The sequence below is a fragment of the Heptranchias perlo genome, chromosome 25, assembly GCF_035084215.1.
Source record: "Heptranchias perlo isolate sHepPer1 chromosome 25, sHepPer1.hap1, whole genome shotgun sequence".
NCBI classification, from domain to species: Eukaryota; Metazoa; Chordata; class Chondrichthyes; order Hexanchiformes; family Hexanchidae; genus Heptranchias; species Heptranchias perlo.
Genome location: NC_090349.1, coordinates 33813888 through 33835828, shown reverse-complemented (window position 1 = coordinate 33835828; position 21941 = coordinate 33813888). Strand labels below are relative to the sequence as shown.

Here is a 21941-nt window from a genome sequence, read left to right as displayed (position 1 = left end):
ATCTGATTTTTTTTTTTAAAAGTGATGTTGGCTGAGGGATAAATATTTGCATAGACACTGGGGTGAACTCCCCTGCTCTTCTTCAAAATAGTGCCATGGGATCTTTTACGTCCTCCTGAGGGGGCAGACGGGGCATCGGTTTAACATCTCATCCGAAAGATGGCACTTCCAACACTGCAGCCCTCCCTCAGTGCTGCATTGCAGTGTCAGCCTGAATTTTGAGCTCAAGTATCTGGAGTGGGATTCAAACCCACAACCTTCTGACTCAGAGGCAAGAAACTACCACTGAGCCATGTCTGACACTGACAATTGGAGCCTGGTGGGAATGGAAACCATGAGAATATGAAAAGCATTACAGTTACTGTCTGAAAGTAATATTTATCTATACAGAAACTCAGTCAAAAGTAGCATATTACTGCAGTAAGTACAATTCATAGAAAATGTCCATTTCTTCTTTTAAAGTTACACAACCCATAGTTTTTCAGATAATTTAAAATCTCATCCTAAGTGTGTAGAAAAATTAATATCCAAATTGTTAAAAGTTGTTCTGGCTTAAGAATTAATCTATTGAAAAAATTGCAAATGGTTCAGTTTATTTTAAATTTCTGACATAACAAAATTCTTTTTGCAATTTCCATAGGTCAATCCTTCAAAATGATTTCAATAACAGCAGAAATATAATGAATGGTATGAAGTGTTTTGCTGCAAACACTACTTTCTGCACTTTTAAGTTCTCACCTGCTAAAGCACCAGTTTCTCCTGCTGGCTCCTGAGTGATCTGGCTGGCTACTCGTCGTTTGACAGGAGTACAGCCTGGGGCATTACGTCTCAGTTCCTCCTTCATGCTGTGATACACAGCTACAATATAAGCTGAAAGATTTCAATGTGGTGAGTACATGAAACATCATAAATAAATTCAGTGACAGTAGATGATTTGCTTGGATGCTTGCACAATATGAATTTTATTTTAGTGAGGAGAGGGGGGGGGGGAGCAGAGAAGAAAAGTCAGTTACAATGATGTTAACATCTAACTTTGCCCCCAATTCATTTTCTCTGTCTCTATTCTGCCAATTTGTAATTTATTGCTTTTTCTGGGATATGAAATGACTTCCCTCCTTCTCTACAGGTCCACCTGTCTTACTCACTAATCCCTAGAAAAGGGAAAGAAGCAGACCCATGTCCAATTTTCTACCAATACCACTCCAACTCATTTTAAGAGGCGGGACAACAGTGACTGCCAACTTTCCCCTTCCCCATTTTCCCTCATTCAACACTTGGATGTGATCTAAAAATGTATCAGACGAAGTACCGCAACTGTAAACAAATGGCCTAGGGATGTGATTTGAGGAGAGGGTGGTGGGGGGGGGGGGGGGAGAAAGATAAGAGAAGTGCAAAGATATTTTAAAACTTAAGAGCTTCTACTACACAGCAAAGAGCCATGAATAAAAAAGGTATGCTCTTTTTTTTCAGACCTGGAGTCAGAAATGTACAAACACCTGGTGAACTGTAAACCTCCTTTACAAAACAGCAGTAAAGTTCTAACTCACCACAAGATCTACTTAAACCATTCACCCACATGGCATGTTGCATTTATAAAGCACCTTTAATCATGAAAAATGTTTCATGATGTTCACAGAAGTGTAAAGTAAAAAAACAGATGTCGAACCAAAGTAGTAGATATTAGGAGTGGTGATCAAAGGTTTGGTGAAGAGGTGGATTTTAAAAGGAAGAAAAGGAGGTGGAGACATGGAGAGAATTCCAGAGCATGGGGCTTATGCCACTGAAGGCACGGCCATCAATGGTGAGGTAATGGAAAGGGGGACAGTAAAGAGATCAGAATCAGAGGAATGAAGAGTTCTGCAATTTGGGTTACAGGGCTGGACAAGAGTACAGACGTAGGAAGGGGCAAGGCCATGAAGGAATTCAAAATTTAAACACAAGGATGAGAAGCACCAACATTAAAAGGAACTGGACAGTTAGCAGCTAAACTTCATGACTGTGCTGCAGACCCCAGACTACCCATGAGCAATGCCGCAGATGGTCACCTGGTATTTACTACAATTATTGCTTGGCAGTTTGTCAGGAGTTTGTGCTAAAGAAAAAAAACAAATATGTTTACTAACTGGACTTTAAGTAGAAAAATGACAATACACTGAATGAAGCCTTGTCCTTCCCCTGCTACGTTCTTGTACAGAATATGATTTCCTCCACTCAATATTGGTTAGCTTCAGACACACTACCAACTGGAAAAGTATGATGTTATGAAGCAATTTTGAAATCTATAACTGGATCATCTTTCTTGCCACTCCTTAATAATAACTTACAATAATTAAATAATGAGGCAGGGATTGCAGATACATTGGCAAGAAACCACGTGAGTTTAATAGAATTTTATAACGCCCTAAATGTCAATAAAGCACCTTGTGATAGTTAACTCCATCAACGAGAACATCTGATCATCTAGTTTAGCAAGTGAAAAGAAGTTGGACACTTTTGGATTTTCAAATTACTGCTATTAATTGAAGCTTAAATGAAAAATCCTGTCATTTTTTGCACACCTAGCATATTTTACACTGTTTACAGCCTAAGTTACACTTTTCTATAAAATAGCATTCAATTTCTACAATATAAACTTGCATTAGAATTAAAAGTATAAAAGAAAAGCAGTGCTCAAATGTGTATTGGCTAAATTCATTAACTAACGAGCCAAAAAAAAAAACAGGTGCCAGGTTCCTGCTCTGTGCTAAGTTATTTGATCTCAGCCTGGGCAAACTGAGCCAGTTTGGGAACTACAATTGGGCTCAACACCCAAGGAGTAAGAGGGGACAGGGTTCTTAATGCTGAATACTATCCATCACCCCTCCTGGAAAACGTGCATGTGGATGGCGGAGGACAGGTTTGGGCTGAACTATAGAGCACGATTTTCAAATGGCGGCGGGGGTCAATGGCTGCACAACAAACCCGGACAATAAAATTTTACCTTTCCCCACGCAATTGCGAGGTAATTGATGCTCATTAATCTTGTTTCCGGGTTTTGTGCCCGGCAGCCAATCTGATTGACAGGCTTGCTGCTGGCAGGAGCTGCAATGCCCCGGGGGGAGGGGGGGGGGAAAGGAGACAAAGATCGGAGGAGGGGGACAAAGAAGGTGGGAGGGGACATTGAACATAGTCGGTGGGGGGGGGGGGGGGGGGGGGCGGAGAGGGGAGGGTGAGACACACACACACATCATGGGCTGAGAGATTGGAGAAGGAGACAACGGGGGGGGTGGTGAGGCATCGGAGTAGGGGGTGCAGGTGAGATCGTTTGAAATGGTAGGTTTATTTATCTTTTTAAAACTGTGTGAAATGTTATTTAATTTATTTTTGCCTGATCCGGCCGCTCGGCGTGAATCGGAAGCCGAGGGAAAGCCGCCCAGGTAAGTTGAAAATCGTTTTAACCACCTAATATGTAAGAAATAAAGTACCGTAAGTACCTCAATACATTTGCTTCTTTAAATATCGTCCCACTGGACTTATGGATCCCTGGGTGCACACAGATGCGTTTGTGTGAGATGCGGAAGTCGGCGGATTGGAGCCGGGTTTCTTACCCGCTCCGGATTTTACCGATTTTCGCTGCCCCCCCCGCCCCCAAGGTTTCATTTGAAAATCGAGCCCATAATGTCCCCTGTGCCTACTGATACTCACTGTATAGGCCTACAAAAACAAATCACTTGGGTGAGACAATAGAGAGCTGTTGATGCCCATAGAACTGTATCCCAGCAAGAATCACCACTTTCAGGCAAGGAGTGATAAAATTGAACTTTATTATAAAAGATATGCAAGAAAAGCCTATACTCCTTGTACTCTGAGCCTCTAATGATAGCATTCCTGAGAAGTGAACCTAGGGGTAAGTCTTTGACTGTACATCGGAAGATCAACATGTATAGAGAAGGCCATTTGCCCCATCCCATCTGAGTTATTTGTGAGAGATGTCAGATATTTTTCTTACCACCAGTTTGAGCTTGTGCCCCATGACCTACTGTCAGTTTAGCCTTTTTGCATTCTGTGGTTAAAGCCACATCTCTTCAACTGATGAGTCCGATGATGCTTATTTTGAACTTTGATACCCAAACCAATTCAAGAACCACCTCCCCCACTACAAAAAACTTTGGTTTTGTGTCCAAAAGCCTGAAAGCTCAACACTAAAGTAACTGCATGGTGTGGCAAAGATGCTATTCACAGACTACATTCACTTTCATGATTAGAACTAAACACTGCAGTACCAGATTAACTAGAGCTCCATAACCTCAGATTATAAATCACTAGTAACATTGGTGCAGTAAACACCAAAGTAACTGAAGCAGCAATGAAAAAAAATGACAAAATTAAGTATGAAATCCTATTTATACCAGAGGTTCCCAAACTGGGGGGCACACCCAGGTTATTAGGAGGGCATGAGGAGGTATGCTTATTTTAGTAGTGAAAGAAATGTTATAGTTCCAATTTAGTGAAATCTGGTTTTGGGTTGTACAGGATCAGAGCATGCATGATTTTTGCAAAGATTGTTGGGAGATGTGGTTCTTCAGGTTCTTGGTGCTCCAAACAACACATCGCAGAAGGTTGGGCGATGGAATCTATAATTGCCATGGTGCTATACACATGTATTAACAGTGATAACAGAGCTAGGAGCAGCGAGACACACTGTAGGCCGACGGTGACTGCTGGGGACCTAGCACAGGTCTGTCTGCGGGCTTTTTGTTTCTTTAACAAACCTGTGTGTTAATACTGAATTCAGACTGGGTTTACGCCAAGGAAGGGAGAGCACTGTAAGATAAGAGCTGACAAAAAGTAAGAATTTTTTTAAAATGCTGCTAATGTAGCTTAATAAATAACTTTAAAATTAATTTTGTATGACTGTACTGCCTTAAAATCTTGGCTCCAAATTTAGGAGTCACTATTTGCAAAGGAAATCATCTGGGTTAAAATATTTTGTTAATTACTAAGTTAATGCACTGAATCTTTATACTGTGTATGGGGTCTGGGTTTGCTTTTTAAATACACACGTTTAACCTGCTGTTCCTGTAGTAACCTGTTAACCCTGTGAGTCTGTCTGTAAACAGGACTTGCCTGGACGTGCGAGGCTCATTAACTTTCATTAGTTGCACAACTTGGCTCGATGCTGTGGCAAGCAGGAACGATTTGCACCTCTATTCACGTTGTTGCAAACACCAGAGACAAAAAAAAGAGGATTCTTGCCAACCTGCCAGATTTTTGGCAGGTGTGATCTAGTGCATTCCAGAGCTAGATGATGGCAAACTGGAATGAAAGGACTAATTTTTTTAAAAAAAAGTATGCAAGTACTTGTCACGATGAATTATTGCACTTTTTGATTGCCAAAAGAATTGGCAACAACATTCTTCAACAGCAAGCAAGCTTATTGGTTCAGTGCTTGTATGTATGTGTATGCGTATGCTGCAGATCAGTAGACAGTGAATTACAGAAATAAAATGCATAAAGTTGCATTGGGCTCATAACCAAAATGTCAATTGTGCCCATTATATTGTTTTTCTTTTAAACAAAGATCTGACTATTATTAGTCTATGTTGCAATTTTTGGATTATAATAACAGCAGTAAAACAAACTTGAATAAGATGCATGCAGTAATTCTTTAAATATGCGATTAAAGCCAAGATTAACAGATTGAAATTTGTAATAAGATCAATCGCAAATCATTTTTAAAAAATCACTTGCCAGCCTAGAGAAAGATAGAGATAGAGAGATACATATATATATATATATATATATATATATATAGTAATAAAATATATAAAAATTGCTGGCCCATAGGTTTGTAATTTGCAGTACCTGAGATAATCATGAGGAAGTAGCTCTGGCAAGAGGACGCTTGTGGCAGATACTGCATAATATTCCAGTTATTGTCCAAAAGGTCTTCTACATCTGTACCACCTTCCTCATCCTCATTATGAACCTCTTCAACATCTTCATCATCGCTGTCCTCATCTTCAACACGTTCCTTTGTTTCTTTATCCTTCTCCACCTTGACAAAACACAATGTTACCACACATTGTTCACAGTTACGGTTTCTGCTTTGATGAGACTCAAAAGTTAACTGCCAAAGCAAAGCATTTACTGGTCTAACCAATCAATTTCCGTTTGTCACAATTAGACATTTTCTTTACACCTTAAATGCAGATCAGTTCCGCTGCCTGGAAGAGACCTTGAACAAGAGGTTCTCCACAGCATGCTCATTTACCTCCCAGTAGATAGCTCAAACGATACGAGCAGAAGTCTGGAATCTGGTCATCTGCTCAAGAAATCGCAAATGGTATTGAGAGTTCAGGTGGGAAAAGAGATAAGAGTCTAAGAACTGGGCTGACACCAGCTGTTTAGAACAGTCAACTAAATCTCAAGATTAGATTGCAACCTTGAAACCATCCTAGCAATTCCCCTCCCCCCAATTTGTTGTAATTTTAGTGATTGCTTCAGCTCCTTCTATTTTCTCCCTTGTTGCTTTGATCTCCTTGAGCTATGTACCATCTATGGTCAACACACTAGCTGTCCTACTCCCAAGGCTTTGTCAAGCAGACACATGATAGCAACCTAGTTCTTTCTCTTTTGTAAGGATACATCTGGCCTCTGATCTTTACCTACCTATAGCAGCTCAGCAATTTCCTTTAATATCTCAAAAGTTAAGTTCAGATGAGGAAAACCATTCGTCCCATCCAGCTCATGCTTCCATTGAAACCTACACGCCCCTCAAAGTATCCAACTGCCTCTTCAATTATTCCAGTTTTTGCCTCCATAACTATACCATTCAAGGTATTAATCACTACGTGCAGAGAAATACTTCTCGGCATCAACCCTGCTTTATCGAGTTTTCATTTACATCTGCTTGCTCTACAGTCATTTTACTTTGAAATATTGCTCCAGATTTGCCTAATATTTTGCATACCTTTATACAGTCCCCTCTCATTTACCTTGCTTAGTGACCCTTCTCTGTACTGTTTTCACAGCTTGGATGTTTCCCTGTTGCCTTAGTGACCATAATTAATGTGGGACCTAAGCAGAGCACTACACACCTCTAGCATGATACCTTCATTTATAATCTACTGGATTGGTAATATTGCTCAGCATTCTGTTTGCTTTATTGATTGCTGCTCTGCAATGACCAGTGTTTCCTTTGGCCCTTTCTAAACCAATTACTGAGTATGTCCATGTTTTCTTCTGATGTTTAACAACTTGCACATCTCAGAACTGAATTACAGTTGCTACAGTTTTTCCCACTTGCAAATTTTGACTATGTCCTTCTGTAGTTCTTTGGCTGCTTCATTGGATTGGGTTGCTCCCCCCTCAAATTTAGCATCATTTGTGAATTTGAGCAACATGCAGTGGAGTTTCTAAATCCAGGTCATTTATGTAAATTAAAAACAGTGGAGTCCCAGCACTGATCCCTGGGGTACACCTTTGCATCCAATATCACTTCCCTAATACATACTATTACCTCTCTTTCAACCAATTCTTTATCAATAGCCAAGTTAACTAAGCATACCCAATACCTTATTGGTTGTGCAGCAGCTGTTAATGCAAGACTTTTATCAAAGACTTTCATGAAGTCCAAGTATACTACATCATGGGCTTTCCAACTCTGGGATACCATTTCTTCAAAAAAAAAAATCAAAAGGATAGTAAGCCTCCCTTCTAAAACTGTACTGACTTATCTACTAGGATATTTTCATATAGGTAATCTTCAGACTTGTTCCTATTGATCAGTTCTATTAATTTGCCAGTTAGTGATGCAACACTAATGGATAGGTTATGCTTTGTCATCTTTTTTGAAAACAGCTACATTAGCTTGCTTCCAATCTGTGGGAACATCCATATATTCAAAATTATGATTGTCAGAACTTTGTAGATTTCATCCCTAGTTTCATGCAACACCTTGGCTTTAACACCTTTAAAGGATCTGAGTTTTTCTTTAATAGCCCCCTTGCTGTTAAAGTACTGTTGCATTTGGCTTCAACAGCAACAGTTCTCTTTGGATGTTCCAATATTCTTCCCAGTGGTTTCCAACTAAACCAAGCTGTCACTCAACCTATTTCATTTATCCTTAACTGACTTATTCTAATATACCAATTCCTGCCCCGGCTACCAGTCCAACTGTTAAAAGCTTTTTCCTTATTCTCTTGAAATTGCTCGTTTAAAGTTGTATATCCAGACATCCGTTAAAGGCAGCTTTTGCTGTAGTCTATTTACAATGGAGACCAAGTCAGCCAAAAGAATACTCAGGCACTCCAATCAGAATAAAAGGAAAAGAAGCTAAGAAAAATAAAGGGAATTCAATTCAGCTGAGATCTTGTTGACCAGACAATTCTGTACTGTACTTTAGATGAGAAACATAATGTAAATGGATAAGTACATGTATGGGATAGAATAGAAAAAAAAGATGCCAGATGAACCTGGAACAACTGACAGTTGTGAGGGATCCAGGAGAGTCACAATCTAGATACCATATTTAGCCCAGGATGAACAAAACCAGGTCAATGTAGGAGAAGAATCAACTTTAACCTGACATGCAACCATTTCTGGAACAAAGAAGTCATAGGCTTTTTTTAAAAAACTGGTACCAATCATATGCTCCCTAAATATTTTGGTATCAGTTGTTTGCTTATATAACTGAGAGACTACATATAGCATAATCTTCAAGACCATCATTCTGAAATTGAGCTAAGTCTAAGCGTCTGTAATTACGTTACACTAAGTTGAGCCCAACTACTGCAGTGCTGTTGTATTTCCTATATCAAGTTACTGTACCATTTGTAATGTTCACTCCGATAAACATATTATCTTTGTATATGTATAGTAAGGAAGATAAAGTAGTGTTAGAGATACAACTTTGTATCTCTGTTCATTTCTTGATCTTGGTATGCCAAACATTAAATGGTTTTCCAAACAATACTGCACTTAATTCAGACAACAACTGGCAGATTATTTTCTTCTCATTATTCAGGTTGGTTTTACATGGGATCAACTGACAGGAGCTAAATACAGCACCATATAATCATACCTTAGACATTCTGGTATGTTCCCTACATCTGTTGTGGATATTGGAACATTAGGATTTTCCAGCTAATCATCCCTTATCTTAATGTACGTTGAGTCTCAAAGATTGAATATTCAATTGGGGTTTGGGTTCAAGATGTGCATTCCTACAGTAATGGTGAGCACACAAAATTTTCAGGTCCTGAACTATGCAAGACATCCAGCAGTACAATTGTAGATTTTTGTCTTGGGACTTTGGTAAACAACATGACATGTATAATAAGGGTGAAATATAGTGATTACAGATCTGTCAATGATGGTCGGAACAAATTGAGGTGATGAATTACAAGTAGCACACAGTCCTAAAGTGCATTGGTTTAAGTGTGACTTACCCCATAGTGCATCAGTACCAATATCCTTAACACAGTGGAGATCCCTGGAAAACTGAGTCACTAAAACCACACACTTCTACATCATTTATGTTTGTACCAATGTAGCTAGTAGGAATTTTAAACTCAAATAAAAACATACATGAATTTTTCAGTTTTCATTTTTGTTCATGATCTACAAATACTATCCAACATCTTTAGAGTAAAGGAAGAGCCCCTTACCTCTTCGCTGAGAACGCTGGAGGGAAGCTTTCCCTTAATACCACCACAATTGGCTGGGTCCATCCAAAGCAGGAACTCCCAGCAGCGAGAAAACGAGATGGAGAGGGAGTGGAAAATCTCACGGGAATGAATGCTGTTTTTTGTTTAAAAAAGATAAAATTACTCAAGCAGCCTATTTCTTTCACGTACATAACAATGATCTTAGCATTACTCATGGCAGAATTGGGGCTGCAATCCCAAAAGGCTGGAAATCTCAACCTTGATGGTTATTCAAATTTCCCAGACGCCTTTCTCAGGTAAGCTGTTAGCTTATGCCCAGGTTTCAGAGCTGCTTTGCTCTATTGAATCACATCAATCTGCAGCCTAATAAGAAATCAGTACCGACAGCTGAATCCGACATATAATGTACAACTGCTGTGTTTATAAATAAAAAATGTGAACAATTTATTGCTAAAACCAATTGTTTTTGCGGGAGCAGTACAATGGGTCCATAGAAAATGATCCGTCATCCCCTATTGTTCTAAGTTACTCCCATAGTTAATCTCAGAATGTAACATCCACATAAGCACCGGGATTGAACCATTATCTGGGTCCGTCTGAGGCAAAGAGAACAGACTTACAATTATATAACAACTTATCACATCCCCAGGATATTCCAAAGCCGTTTACAACTAATATATTACTTTTGAAGTGCAGTCACTGTTGTTATGTAGGCAAACACGTGCAGAAAGGGTCCACAAATGAATGAATAGGTGATGAATAGATTTTTGGTGGTGGTAGTAGTTGAGGGAAGAATATTGGATCTTGTTTGAACAGTGCCAAGCAACCTTTTACTTTTACCTGAGCAAGTAGACAGGGCTGCTTAATATGCTACCTGAAATGATCAGGCACCTCCGACAATGCAACACTTCTTCACTGAACTGTAGGCCTAGATTCTGTATTCAAATTCATAGTGGGGTTTGAACTAAAAACCTGACAGAAGTGAGTACTACCAACTGAGCTGAGCTGAATCCAGACAGTCTATCTAATAGCGAGTCTAACAACTCAGCCACAAACACTGGGAGCCTGGGAATTGGGGCTAGGGACGTGCAGTCTAATTAGACCAACCACAAATCCGAACAATAATGCCACTCGGGTGGGAAGAATGCTACATAAAATAAAATTAATCCAAAAAAAAGCATTATTTTTATTTGACAGCTTCACAGCAGTAGAACTACCATATTAATGATCTTGTCTTCAATTTAAAAGGAAAAATATTTTCCCATATTTGATTTTAAGGCCCTACTTATAACAATTTAAAAAGGTCCATTTGTGTAGAAATGCAGACATTACCTCTTTGTAATGTATTCCACATATCCTATTGAATCCTCAATCCGCCGCTTCTTGGTGCACAGTATTATACGGTTGAAGTTGGCATAAATCACAGATGAACCCAACCTTTTAAATTCTGCTACAAGCCTATGTGAAAAAACAGAAATGCCAAGTCATATTTAGTCCATTTTGATGGTCACTCTGCTGATAACATTTTTTTTGTAACCATAGGACATTATAACTTTCTGGCCAAGAGATAAAATTTATAAGTCAGTTCAGTACTGCTATAGTAACGTAGTATCTGATGCTAAATCACTAAAAGCACACTGTGCATGGTAGTGCAAGATGAAAATCTACAGCAGATATTACATACATAATTAAATTTGGTGCACAAGAGACATCTTCATTCAAAAGGCATTAACTTACCATTGTTAAAGAGGTGAAACTTATAATGAAGATTTAAAAAAAAATACATTTTGTAAATATAACATTCTGGATTGTCTTTTTTAAATTTCAGTGAGGCCACTCAAGCCTGACTGGAGATGGCCTCAAAAGATGCCCCAACACACAAACAGTATCACAGTAACCATTTGATTCAGATCCAAATATACAAAAGTTTCAGAAGTTGGATTACTTTACAAGGTTTTGATCTGCTTTACATCAGTGCATGGCTTTTATTGGCTTTGTCACCAACTTCTACAAGTTGTTTTGTAATGCTTAGTTTGTGTGTGAATTCATATATACCAGCAACACAGAACTTAGAAAGCGATGAGCCACCAGGTAAAACATGAACACCAGTGAAAGTCAGGTGTGACGGATCGCGGTTCTGTCAAAATTTAAATAACAATAAAGTCTATACATTTTTAATTTCTTTTTAGGAGATGTGGTTGGACACTTCAAATTTGGTTATTGCCAGCTGAGACAGAATCTCTCTATTGCTTTTGTTTCTCTACCAAATGGTTTTTCACATGTTGGACATGATACATGCTGCTTTCTGGTACACAGAATGTCAATTCAAAGCATTATTCTGATGTAAATGTCTTTGATTACAAAGCAAATAGGAACCATTTAACAACCACCTAATTAGCCCTGTAGGTAATGGGGTTCCTTCCTTTCAGAAATACATGCTGACTATATATATATTTTTAAATTATATTCTCCGTCTCTAGGCGTTTTGTTATCTGATCTTTTAACAAAGATTCTGGTATTTTTTCTACCAGACGTTAAACTAACTGATCTATAGCGCTCTAGGTTAGTTCTACCTCCCTTTTTAAATACAGGAATTGGATTTGCTGTTCACCAGTTCTCTGACACTATTCCTTTTTCTATTGAATTTTTATATACGTATATTAGTGCCTCTGCTATCTCTCCCCAGTTTCTTTGGATTGCACCTGCAGATACTCATTTCCATCCGGGGTCTTGTCCACCTTAAGTTTAGCTAGTTTGTCTAGTATCTCCTTTCCTTCTATCTTAACTGTTGCAATATCTCTCTTGGCTTCTACTGTTGTCATTTCCTCTTTGGCAGCCTCTTCAGTACAAAGCATCTATTCAGTATTCCTACCATTTCAGACTTATCTCCTGTGAGTTTATCTTACTCATCACTTAGTGGCCTTATGCCTAACTTAATTCTCCTTTTGTTACTTATGTGCCTATAGAATACTTCTTACTACTTCTATATACTATTTCTAGTTATATTCTTAGATATTTACTCTTTGCCTTCCTAATTTTCTTTTTATCCTCTTCCCTAAGCTCAGCCTATTCCCTCTTGTCGTCATCTCATTTACTTTGTGAATACCTTTTTCTTTAGTTTCAATTTTACCCTCACTTCTATTTATCCATGGCATCCCATTCGTGGCTAGTTTGTTTTTTTTAAAAAGGAAGAATATATTTTCATTGAACTCTATTGATCTTCCCTTCAAATATCGTACACGGTTGTTCGACTTCTTTTTCGGTCAATATTTTTCTCCAGTTTACCTTCAATAGATCCATCTTTATTCCCTCAGTTGGCTCTTTCCAAATATTACTTTGGTCTTTATACTATCTGTATCTGTCTCAATTATTATCTTAAACCATATTATATTGTGATCACTACTCCCTCGATATTCTTCCACACTTCTCTTATCTGCTGTGGGTCATTACAAGGTCTAGTGGTGATTCTTCCCTTGTTAGGCTTCTTAACTATTGAGTCAGAAAGGAGTCTTGTGCATTCTGTAAAAACTCCATCCCCTTTGTTCAACTATTGAAGAAATGTTTTGAAATTCAAAGCTGGAGTACAAGAAATCAATGGTTATGGAAAGGTATAGCCCAGGCAGCATGCTCTCTTCTCTACAACGTCCATCAAGATAGAGGCCAGAAACTGTATGTTGGTAGACTGAATCTTATGTATAAGTGATGCTACATGTGTTAATCCCAGTTTAGTATTACTAAAATAGTGGCGAAGTGTTGTGTCTAAGTATTCTTCCACCCAAGGAGATAGAAGTTAAAAGCTCTGTAATCAGGTGAAATCTGCTGAATTAATTTTCCACTAGTATCTGCTTTTTCTGTTAATTTGATTTTCAGTTAAGTTTGTATTCTTGAGTACGTATGGTGTGATAAAGTATTAATTGTTTAACTACCCAAAAGAAAATGTCAATTCCAGAAAACTATTATAGTAATGAGGGCTTCTGTTTGACCCCTAGACAATAGTACATCACTAGACATTGTGTGCATAATGTCACTCTGGATCATCGGGAGCTAAGGCTTGTTTATGGAGTGGTATTTAGCATTAAGCACAAAAGATACATCAGAGTAAACCCTAAAAAGATCAACATGGTTCTCACTAGAAAAGCTGCATCTTGCCATGGGATTACTTACATTAAAAATCTGCAATATAAAAAACAGCAATCACAATTGCATCAAAAATAAAACTTAACAGTGTATAAGAAATCAGAGATTCGATTATAGGCGTATACATTTCCTTGCTATGAAATATCCACTTTACTTATTAAAAAAAAAATCAAAATACTTGCTAATAATCAAAAGAATGATGAGCATTCCTTACAATAGAGCTCTGACCCCAGTTCAATTTCTTTAAACTTTGAGCATTTGCTATCATTCTGATTTATTGTTTCTAAGATGCTAAACAAACCAATTTTGCACCCTTTATAACTATAGGAGGAGAATGCCCCCTTTACAGGATAGCATTAAGTGCATACTGTTATGGCTTTATGTACTGTTCTTATTTGTATAACACTGGGCAATCTAATAGCATTTGCCAGTCAGGCAAACATCTATAGGATATTTGCTATTTCTATTGTAACCACATCTTTGTTAGGACATTAGGGTACAGGCACCTTCTGAAACATGTATCCTGTTCTGTTAAGAGATCTAGACAGAAAACAGACTGTGCGCTTGGTAAGAGCTTAAACGCAAACTTGTGAAACGTTAAGGTAAGAAAATGTTGACACTTTAAAAATACCACACAGCCATCTACCTCCTTCAGGAAAATACAGACTGATTTCAGAAGATGCTTATACTTCACTCTAAAGCACCCATTACCATACACCTGTATTTTTAAAAACTTACTGCAGAAACAGCTTCTTCATCATGTTGTGGAGAGTACGGTGTAGTGCAGGGTCATACAACAGTGATGAGGGAGATCGCAGCCAACGGTAAAAGTGCATCACTTGGTTATCAGCATACATATTCTGATAGTGGGTGATCTCCTTCACCCAGCCAACAACCATGCTTTTCAAAATTCTGGAACAACAGGAATACACTCATTAGCAGAGAAACAATGGTTTAAGCAGGGACTGCAAACAATTTTGACACTCATTGTGCCCACAGAGCAGCATATATAGCATCACAAGTCTCATCCTCCATGTTTAAATCCCAATCAGTTGTGTTACTGAGAGGAGTGACCAACTGGTAAGCTGGCTGGTGGAGGGGGAAGGAAAGGGAAAAATAAAGTTATGATGGTGATGGCGCGAGCTTCCCAACCACCTGCTCTGAGCATCACTGGCAGAGGCTCGGAGAAGGCATCCACCCACCCAACTGCAGAACGTGTGTGTTGCCGAGAGAGAAAAAAAAAAGCTGCAGGGACCAAAAAAAGTTCCCAACAGGCATCAGCTACACCCAACTTTCAGTCGCTGTTTGGCTGAGTGAGCAATAAGCCAATGCCAACACACATAAAATACTTGACAGAGCACTCAATTTATTGTGACAAAATGCATAGTTGGAGCGAATGCTTCACAACCAAGTACAAGAAAGAAGTGTATCAAGTTGGGAGCTGGAGCCCAGTATTTTGAAACAAACTGTTAAAATATTTAGCGGTTATGTAGTAACCCACTGGGAAAGAAAAAAACTTCCACATGACATACTTGTCTTAAATTCTTAGTGCCTTCTCTCCCATTAACTTGTGGGCCAATCTGGATAGGGAATAGTCAGCCTATGTCACATCAGCACATAAATTAGTATGTTATTGAACAGCTTTGGGCATTTACCTTTAAATGATCCAAAAACTCTGCTGAACATGTCCTAACTTGCACCAAGTCCTGTTCACCCACCACTCCTATGCTAGCTGCCCGACGTTGGCTCCCGGTCCAGCAACGCCTCGATTTTAAAATTCTCATCCTTGTTTTCAAATCCCCCCATGGCCCTCACATCCACCCACCACCACCCCACCCCCAATCTCTAACTTCCTCCAGCTCTACAACCCTTCGAGATCTCTGCGCTCCTCCAATTCTAACCTCTTGCCATCCCCGATTTTAATTGCTCCAGCACTGGCGGCCAGGCCTGCAGCTGCCTAGGCCCTAAACTCTGGAATTTTACCCGCCTCTCTCTCCTCCTTTAAGATGCACCTTAAGAGCTACTTCTTTGACCAAGCTTTTGATCACCTGTCCTAATAGCATCTTATGTGGCTTGATATCAAATTTTGCTTGGTAACACTCCCTGCCTTGGGGCATTTTACTAGGTTAAAGGCACTATATAAATGCAAGTTGTTGTTGTTGAACTGTAATACCAAAAGCACTAATTTAACTAAAAAGCTGTCTGAATTATGCAAATTAGTTCTTAGACTCAAAAGGATATCAGGAAAATGTTTTTCCTAGTACACGTTACATTAGCTGCAGTAAAAGAAAAAACAATGAATGCTATAAATTGGGAACAATAGAAAATACTCAAAAAACACAACAAATTGATCAGCGCACAAACTCTTACAAAGGGCCCCAAGAAAAGCTGCTGACAACCTTCTCTCTCCCCTTTGCTCTCCACACACAAATACCTGAACGTGTTGGAGCACAATGCTGTCTCATCATAACTGGCTAGTGCATTAGCTGCCTGGTTACCAGCCATCATGTCTTCGAGCGAAGCTTGCTGGATAACATCGAAGCTGACACCAATACTGGATGCTCCCTCCATATCATTTACGTGATGGGACTGAAGGATGGTGTTAACAGCCAGACTCTGAATATCGAGCTCCACAGAAACTAGATGAGAGAATAATAACTTTTTAGAAAAAAAAAGTCAAGATCCAGGATATTTTCTTATTTAAAATTTCACAAAATTTATAAGTGACTGAATCCTATTAACTGAATTAAAACTAACTAAACAAAGCTTTGAGAAGGTAGATGCTTGTAGAAAGGCTTGTCGCGTCCTTATTAGCCAGCTGAACAGTGGCAAATGTAGAGGCCATTCGCCCTCAGTGCCAGGAAATGCATAGCCTGGTGATGCAGATACAGGGAGAAAAATGGAACTAGCAGAGAAGCAGAAAATTTCATAGACTTCAAGAAAAATCCACAATGGAGCAGCTAATATTTAGAGATATCAAGTACAACACTTCAAACTGGGAGAAATAATGAAATCAGTGGAAGCATCCATGGCCCAATTTTTGGGAAGCAAACCAAGGCCCAACATGAATTTGATAATTCCATGAAGTAAATGGCAATGGGGTCTCCAATTGTGATGAATAATTTGTGTTACACAGCCACATGTGCAACATATTCAGTCTCTAGAATGCTACTGCTACATATGCATCCTTATCGAATCAGAGCTAAAACGTCATTCCTTCCTCGGTCACTAAGATTAAACTTTCCTTGTACGTAGGTAGAGTGGGATCAAGTGAGATCATTCACTGGTCTCAGACCCAGGCCATCTTGGAATCCTGAGAACATTGGGTGAATGAATCTGAGGCTTAAAGACATGGTCTGGTGTTGCTCTTATCCTTTGTGCAATAATTTTTACTTGTACCTGCTGTGGCTGTTGTGCAGGAACCATCACTGGATAAAACAAATTAGATGGATGTAAATGGTATTCCCTGCCTGCAAGCACCCGCAAGCCACGTGGCTGTGCCTATGCAAACCTTTCCTGGTTTGAATTTTTTCTGCTGTTCTCTATGATGTATTTTGTTTTAATTTCCTTTTTTTCCATTCAAGTTAACTTGCTAGTCCCTGCTTCAGAGAAGGAGGGAGAGAAGGAGAGCAATCTACAGCATTGAATGACCTAAAAAATGTTTCTGTTATCCTGATGAAGCAGTATTTGTACAGCAGCCCACATACCTGTGGAGTAACACCCTGGATTATTAATCTCAACTGTTGACCTCTCGTCAAATTCCATCACCAGACGATTATCGTCTGCCTCTTTCCCTCCCAGATCAGGCCGGGATGTTGGGGAAAGCCACAACAGATGGTTGTGTCGTCGAAGATGCCTGGAGAAGAAGAGGTCCGATCCAAAGGTAGAGATGTCATCTGGAAGATTCCCAATGGGGATGTGGTAATATCTGGGATGGGAATTATGTAGTTAGTATTAAAGGACAGTGTTTAATACCAGACAGTTTACTAAATCAGTCTTCCGTGCTATTATTTTATTTTGCTTTATTCATTTCAGAAATTTTCCTGATGTAATGAATATATGCCACGCAAGCATCTTTAGTCAAATGGATAGAATGTGATCTATTCTCCGATTCTGCCAGTGTCAGGCAGTCAACTTGGGGTGTGCATAAGAAATATGAGTTGATTCTTTCCTTTCTAATGTTCCTTCCTCCAGTTTAAACTTTCTGAAGTTCAGCCTCTCAGTTTGAAAAATATTTTCCACCTGCTGGATGTCCCTGCACCATTCATCTCCCTCAGCCACGAGGCTCATTGGGGAACTTGCTCCAAGACATCTGCCAATGTGACTGCATAACTGGCAATTGGAGGTGCACAAGAGCAGCCTAGGATTGCACTTTCTCCTAGATTTTTCAGAAGCACACGGACGAGATAGCCAAATCTTTGCTTAGAAGGTCAAGGACGCAATTTCCACCAATGCATAGCAGGTTCCAGCTGGTTCTCACTTCCAAGCTTCTCCCATTTTCTCCTGAAGGCACAAACTCAAGCTGGAGTATGGTAACTTACCCATGTGGCCATTTGTCATGTGCTAGCCTTGACACTGAGTGTCAGCAAGCAATTCCATGGCGGGGGCGCCATAGCTAAGAGCAATCACATCTTTATCCAGCATCTACACATTTGAGCATAGGTCACTGGATAGGTAAACAGGAGTACAAACCCTGGGCTCGATTTTAGGAGCGTGTTTCCGGCGGGTTCCCAGCGGGATGGCCCCGAAAATCCCGATCTCCGGTCACGTGACCGGATCGCGACGAAATCCTGGCCACTTCCGGGTACCGCGCTGACGTGCGGGGCTGCGCGCGCAAGCCCCGCTGGTGGGAATCCCGCAGGCAATTAAAGCCAGCGGGGTTCCACTTGAGAGTACTTACCTTGCTCGTTGTGGTCAGTTAATGAGCTGAAGCAGCTGTCAAAAGAGGAAGTGTGGGATTTTAGGTTCAAGGCAGTGAGTTTCCCACACTGGGGGAAACAGTCTCCCTCCAACCAGGCATGTTGCAGCCAGCAGCCTGTGGCAGGTGCCAAGGTGCGCTCCACGGGGGAGAGCCCTCACCCACGCAGGAGGCCACCGCGTCACATAGGGCAACCCCTGCCCTCCACCACCCCCCACCAAGCCAGAGGACAGACCGACACGAAACCGCAGCCCCAGTCCGAAGAACCACACACCTACCCTGCACAACCCCTCAGACCAACACCTGCCAGTTGGGTGGTGTGTGGACACCCTCGGAGGACGAAGAGCATGACCAGCACCAGCAGCCTCGCAGTCCATGCCGTCCGCCTCAGAGACGTGGATCCCCCCAACACGGTGTTGTTGCACGCCCACCTGCACAGCAGGAGGGAGGGCTACCGCAGAGAGAGACGCGTCGCAGAGGGCACTACCCTCGCCACAGGGTCCACAGACCGAGGCGCAGCTCCCCGGACCTCTCCGAGCAGCAGTGCACAGGGAGGCGCAGATTCGCTCGACATGTAGTCGTGGAGATCTGCAGCCTCTTTCATGCCGAGCTGCTCCTGGCTGGCCCCAGCACCAACTGCTTACCTGTCGCTGGCAAAGTCATCACTGCCCACCACACCTTCTCCTCCGCATCCTTCCAGGGTGCAGCCAGCTACACCGCCGATGTCTCTCAGTCGTCTGCGCGGACGAGCCCTGCAAATACACCTGCACCTACTCTGCAGTAACACGATGGGTGGCATCAGTGGTGGGTCCTCATAGTGATACCCAGGAGCGGGCATTATTGGACACAACGGACAGGATTCGCGGAGACATGGCAGTGGTGGTGTCAATATAATGTGTGCTGTTTGTTGCTCTGAAATTCAATATGGGTAACACCCATGACAAACCCTCAGACACCCTTGTGCACCCCCTTCATGCTGACGAGACGTTTGCCTTACGCTGCCTACTGCACATATGTGATGCATGCCCTGTGGCTGCAGCACAGGTGGTGGCAGGTTGAGTGAGGCTGGCCGTGAGGGAGATGCACGAGAGGGTGAGTATGGGATGGAGCCATGAGATTGTATGAGGATTGGGTTGCGTGTTAGTGGCAGGATGAGTACTGGCGAGGTGAGTAGGTGGAGGTAAGATGAGGATGGGGTGTGAGTGGGTATGAAGGGTGATGTGACAGAATAGTGTTGGCGGTGCCGAAGGAGATGTGGGGTGGGGGCAGTGTTGTGGCAGACGGAGTGTAGGGGAAAGACTTCGTGTTCTCACTGCGGCTGACCTACTGCGGTCATTGCAGCGCCTCCTGCACTGTATGCAGGTGGGCCATATGTTGGTGGCGCAGGTGACCCCCTCTGCCACCTCGAGCCAGGCCTTCTTGGTGGCAGAGGCAGGCCGCTTCCTCCCGCCCGCCGGGGGGAAGATCTGTGTCCTCCCCCTCCTCCTCACCCCATCTGATGATACCTGGGGTGAGGCATCATTAAACTGGGAGCAGCCTTCCCCCTGGGCTGCTCCATGCTGCAATTTGTCCCATTGGTTGCAGCATCTGTCAGTGGAGGACTGCCCCTTTAACTAGAGAGCCTCCAGCTGACAGATCGTACTGCGCATGCGCAGCCCGACCGACGCGCAGGCCAGCGCCGTGGACCCCGGAGGAGCAGGTAATTGATTCCTATTAGGGTGTTGCCTGCTACGATCGCGTGGGCAACCCACTAATTTCGCCGTCCGCGTTTTCGACGCTCCCGGAGGACCACCCGCTGGGAACCCGCAGGTCTGCTAAATTCGAGCCCCCTGGTTGATTTATTTCCTCTCCCTAACCGAGGGATGCTGTGGACAATTGTAGTCCCTCTTACTGCTGCCCTGCCTAAATCAGCACAGGCCAGAGATCTCCTTTACCAACATGTTACTGGGCAGTGAACTCACCTAAGCTCCCTGCTAAGCCATCAGAAGAGCTTGGCAGGAACCAGTTTAATTTCAGACATGTTTATCGACTTATGTAAGCTAAAAATATTCCTACCTGGCCATCTCAAATGCCTTAGACAGAATGCTATCCAGGCTGAGGTAGTGTCTGATCATTCTACGCACACCATGACGCTGCCAATCCAACACACCATAGCTAATATCATCAATTACATGAACAGGCACCAATGGGAACTCATCCAGAACTGGCATTCCGTTGGCCAACCTCTTCAGGTCCCACTTTGATTGTACAGCTATGAGAGTTGGACCCCTTCTTTCATCCTTAAAAAAAATTAAAATCAATCAGCCAGCTTCCTTCCACTCCCGTATAGACTGCTGCATTTTAAATGGAACACAGTATGGGATCAAATGAAACACTGCTTATAGAAATGATGAAAGATTAATCTTCAATTTCCTCCCATCCTTATTTTTAGTAATAGACCTAGTACAGAGATACAACAGAATGCTGTCAGACCCAGTTGTGCAACACATTTTGCATGCCACACAACCTAGGGGCATTGCAAACCCTGTAGTACCAAAGTAAGACTTAACTAAAATCACAACTGATAGGCAAAGGTGTTAATAGCCAAATGACTAATACTGTATCCTGCTGACTTTTGCAATCTACCTGTAGCAAAGAGGTGAACTTGCAGACAGAATTATGTAATTGAGCAATTAGCACAGGTCATATACTCAATTCACAGCTGACAGCAATTCTGCAAGAGCAGATATAACAGTGGGAGGGGCAACCCCCAGAGCAGGAGGGTGGAAATAGGGTAGTCCTCATTTTATCACAGCACCACCCAGTGAGTGAAGTTACCACACCAAGCAAAGGAAGCCATTAGGTTGCATTTATATGTAGAATACACAAATATATATGGATAATAATATGCAGCTTGGAGCTATTACAAGGCAAAAATCAAACTGATCCAAATTGGAACCTATCCCCCTAAACAGTCTTCTCCCACATATCTTGTCAATTTGTAAAACAGAAGTGATTATTTGCATAAATTCAGTTGCTAGTTATGGATTACCATAAGATTCTATGACCAGTATAAATATATATTAAACACTAAAAGATACTTTTACTTTCCCCATCCAAATCCTAAAAGGTATAATGGTAAAACACCAATGTGTACAACTGAAATAAAAACAGAAAATTCTGGAGAAGCTCAGCAAGTCAGGCAGCATCTGTGGAGAAAGAAACAGAGTTAACGTTTCAGGTCGAAGACCTTTCTG

General features: G+C 41.3%; 1 protein-coding gene across 1 annotated transcript in view; it reads right to left on the bottom strand.

Moving 5' to 3' along the window:
• The window catches only part of pole (polymerase (DNA directed), epsilon), a 125261-nt gene that overhangs the window by 10370 nt on the left and 92950 nt on the right, over positions 1–21941 (bottom strand). Inside the window, exons 37-44 of the mRNA XM_068005940.1 lie at positions 20761–20984; positions 17495–17715; positions 16222–16426; positions 14526–14699; positions 10983–11108; positions 9651–9783; positions 5845–6037; positions 739–870 (exon numbers count right to left, since the gene is read on the bottom strand). Of these exons, the coding sequence (XP_067862041.1) occupies positions 739–870; positions 5845–6037; positions 9651–9783; positions 10983–11108; positions 14526–14699; positions 16222–16426; positions 17495–17715; positions 20761–20984 (1408 nt within the window). The remainder of the gene's footprint in view (positions 1–738; positions 871–5844; positions 6038–9650; positions 9784–10982; positions 11109–14525; positions 14700–16221; positions 16427–17494; positions 17716–20760; positions 20985–21941) is intronic.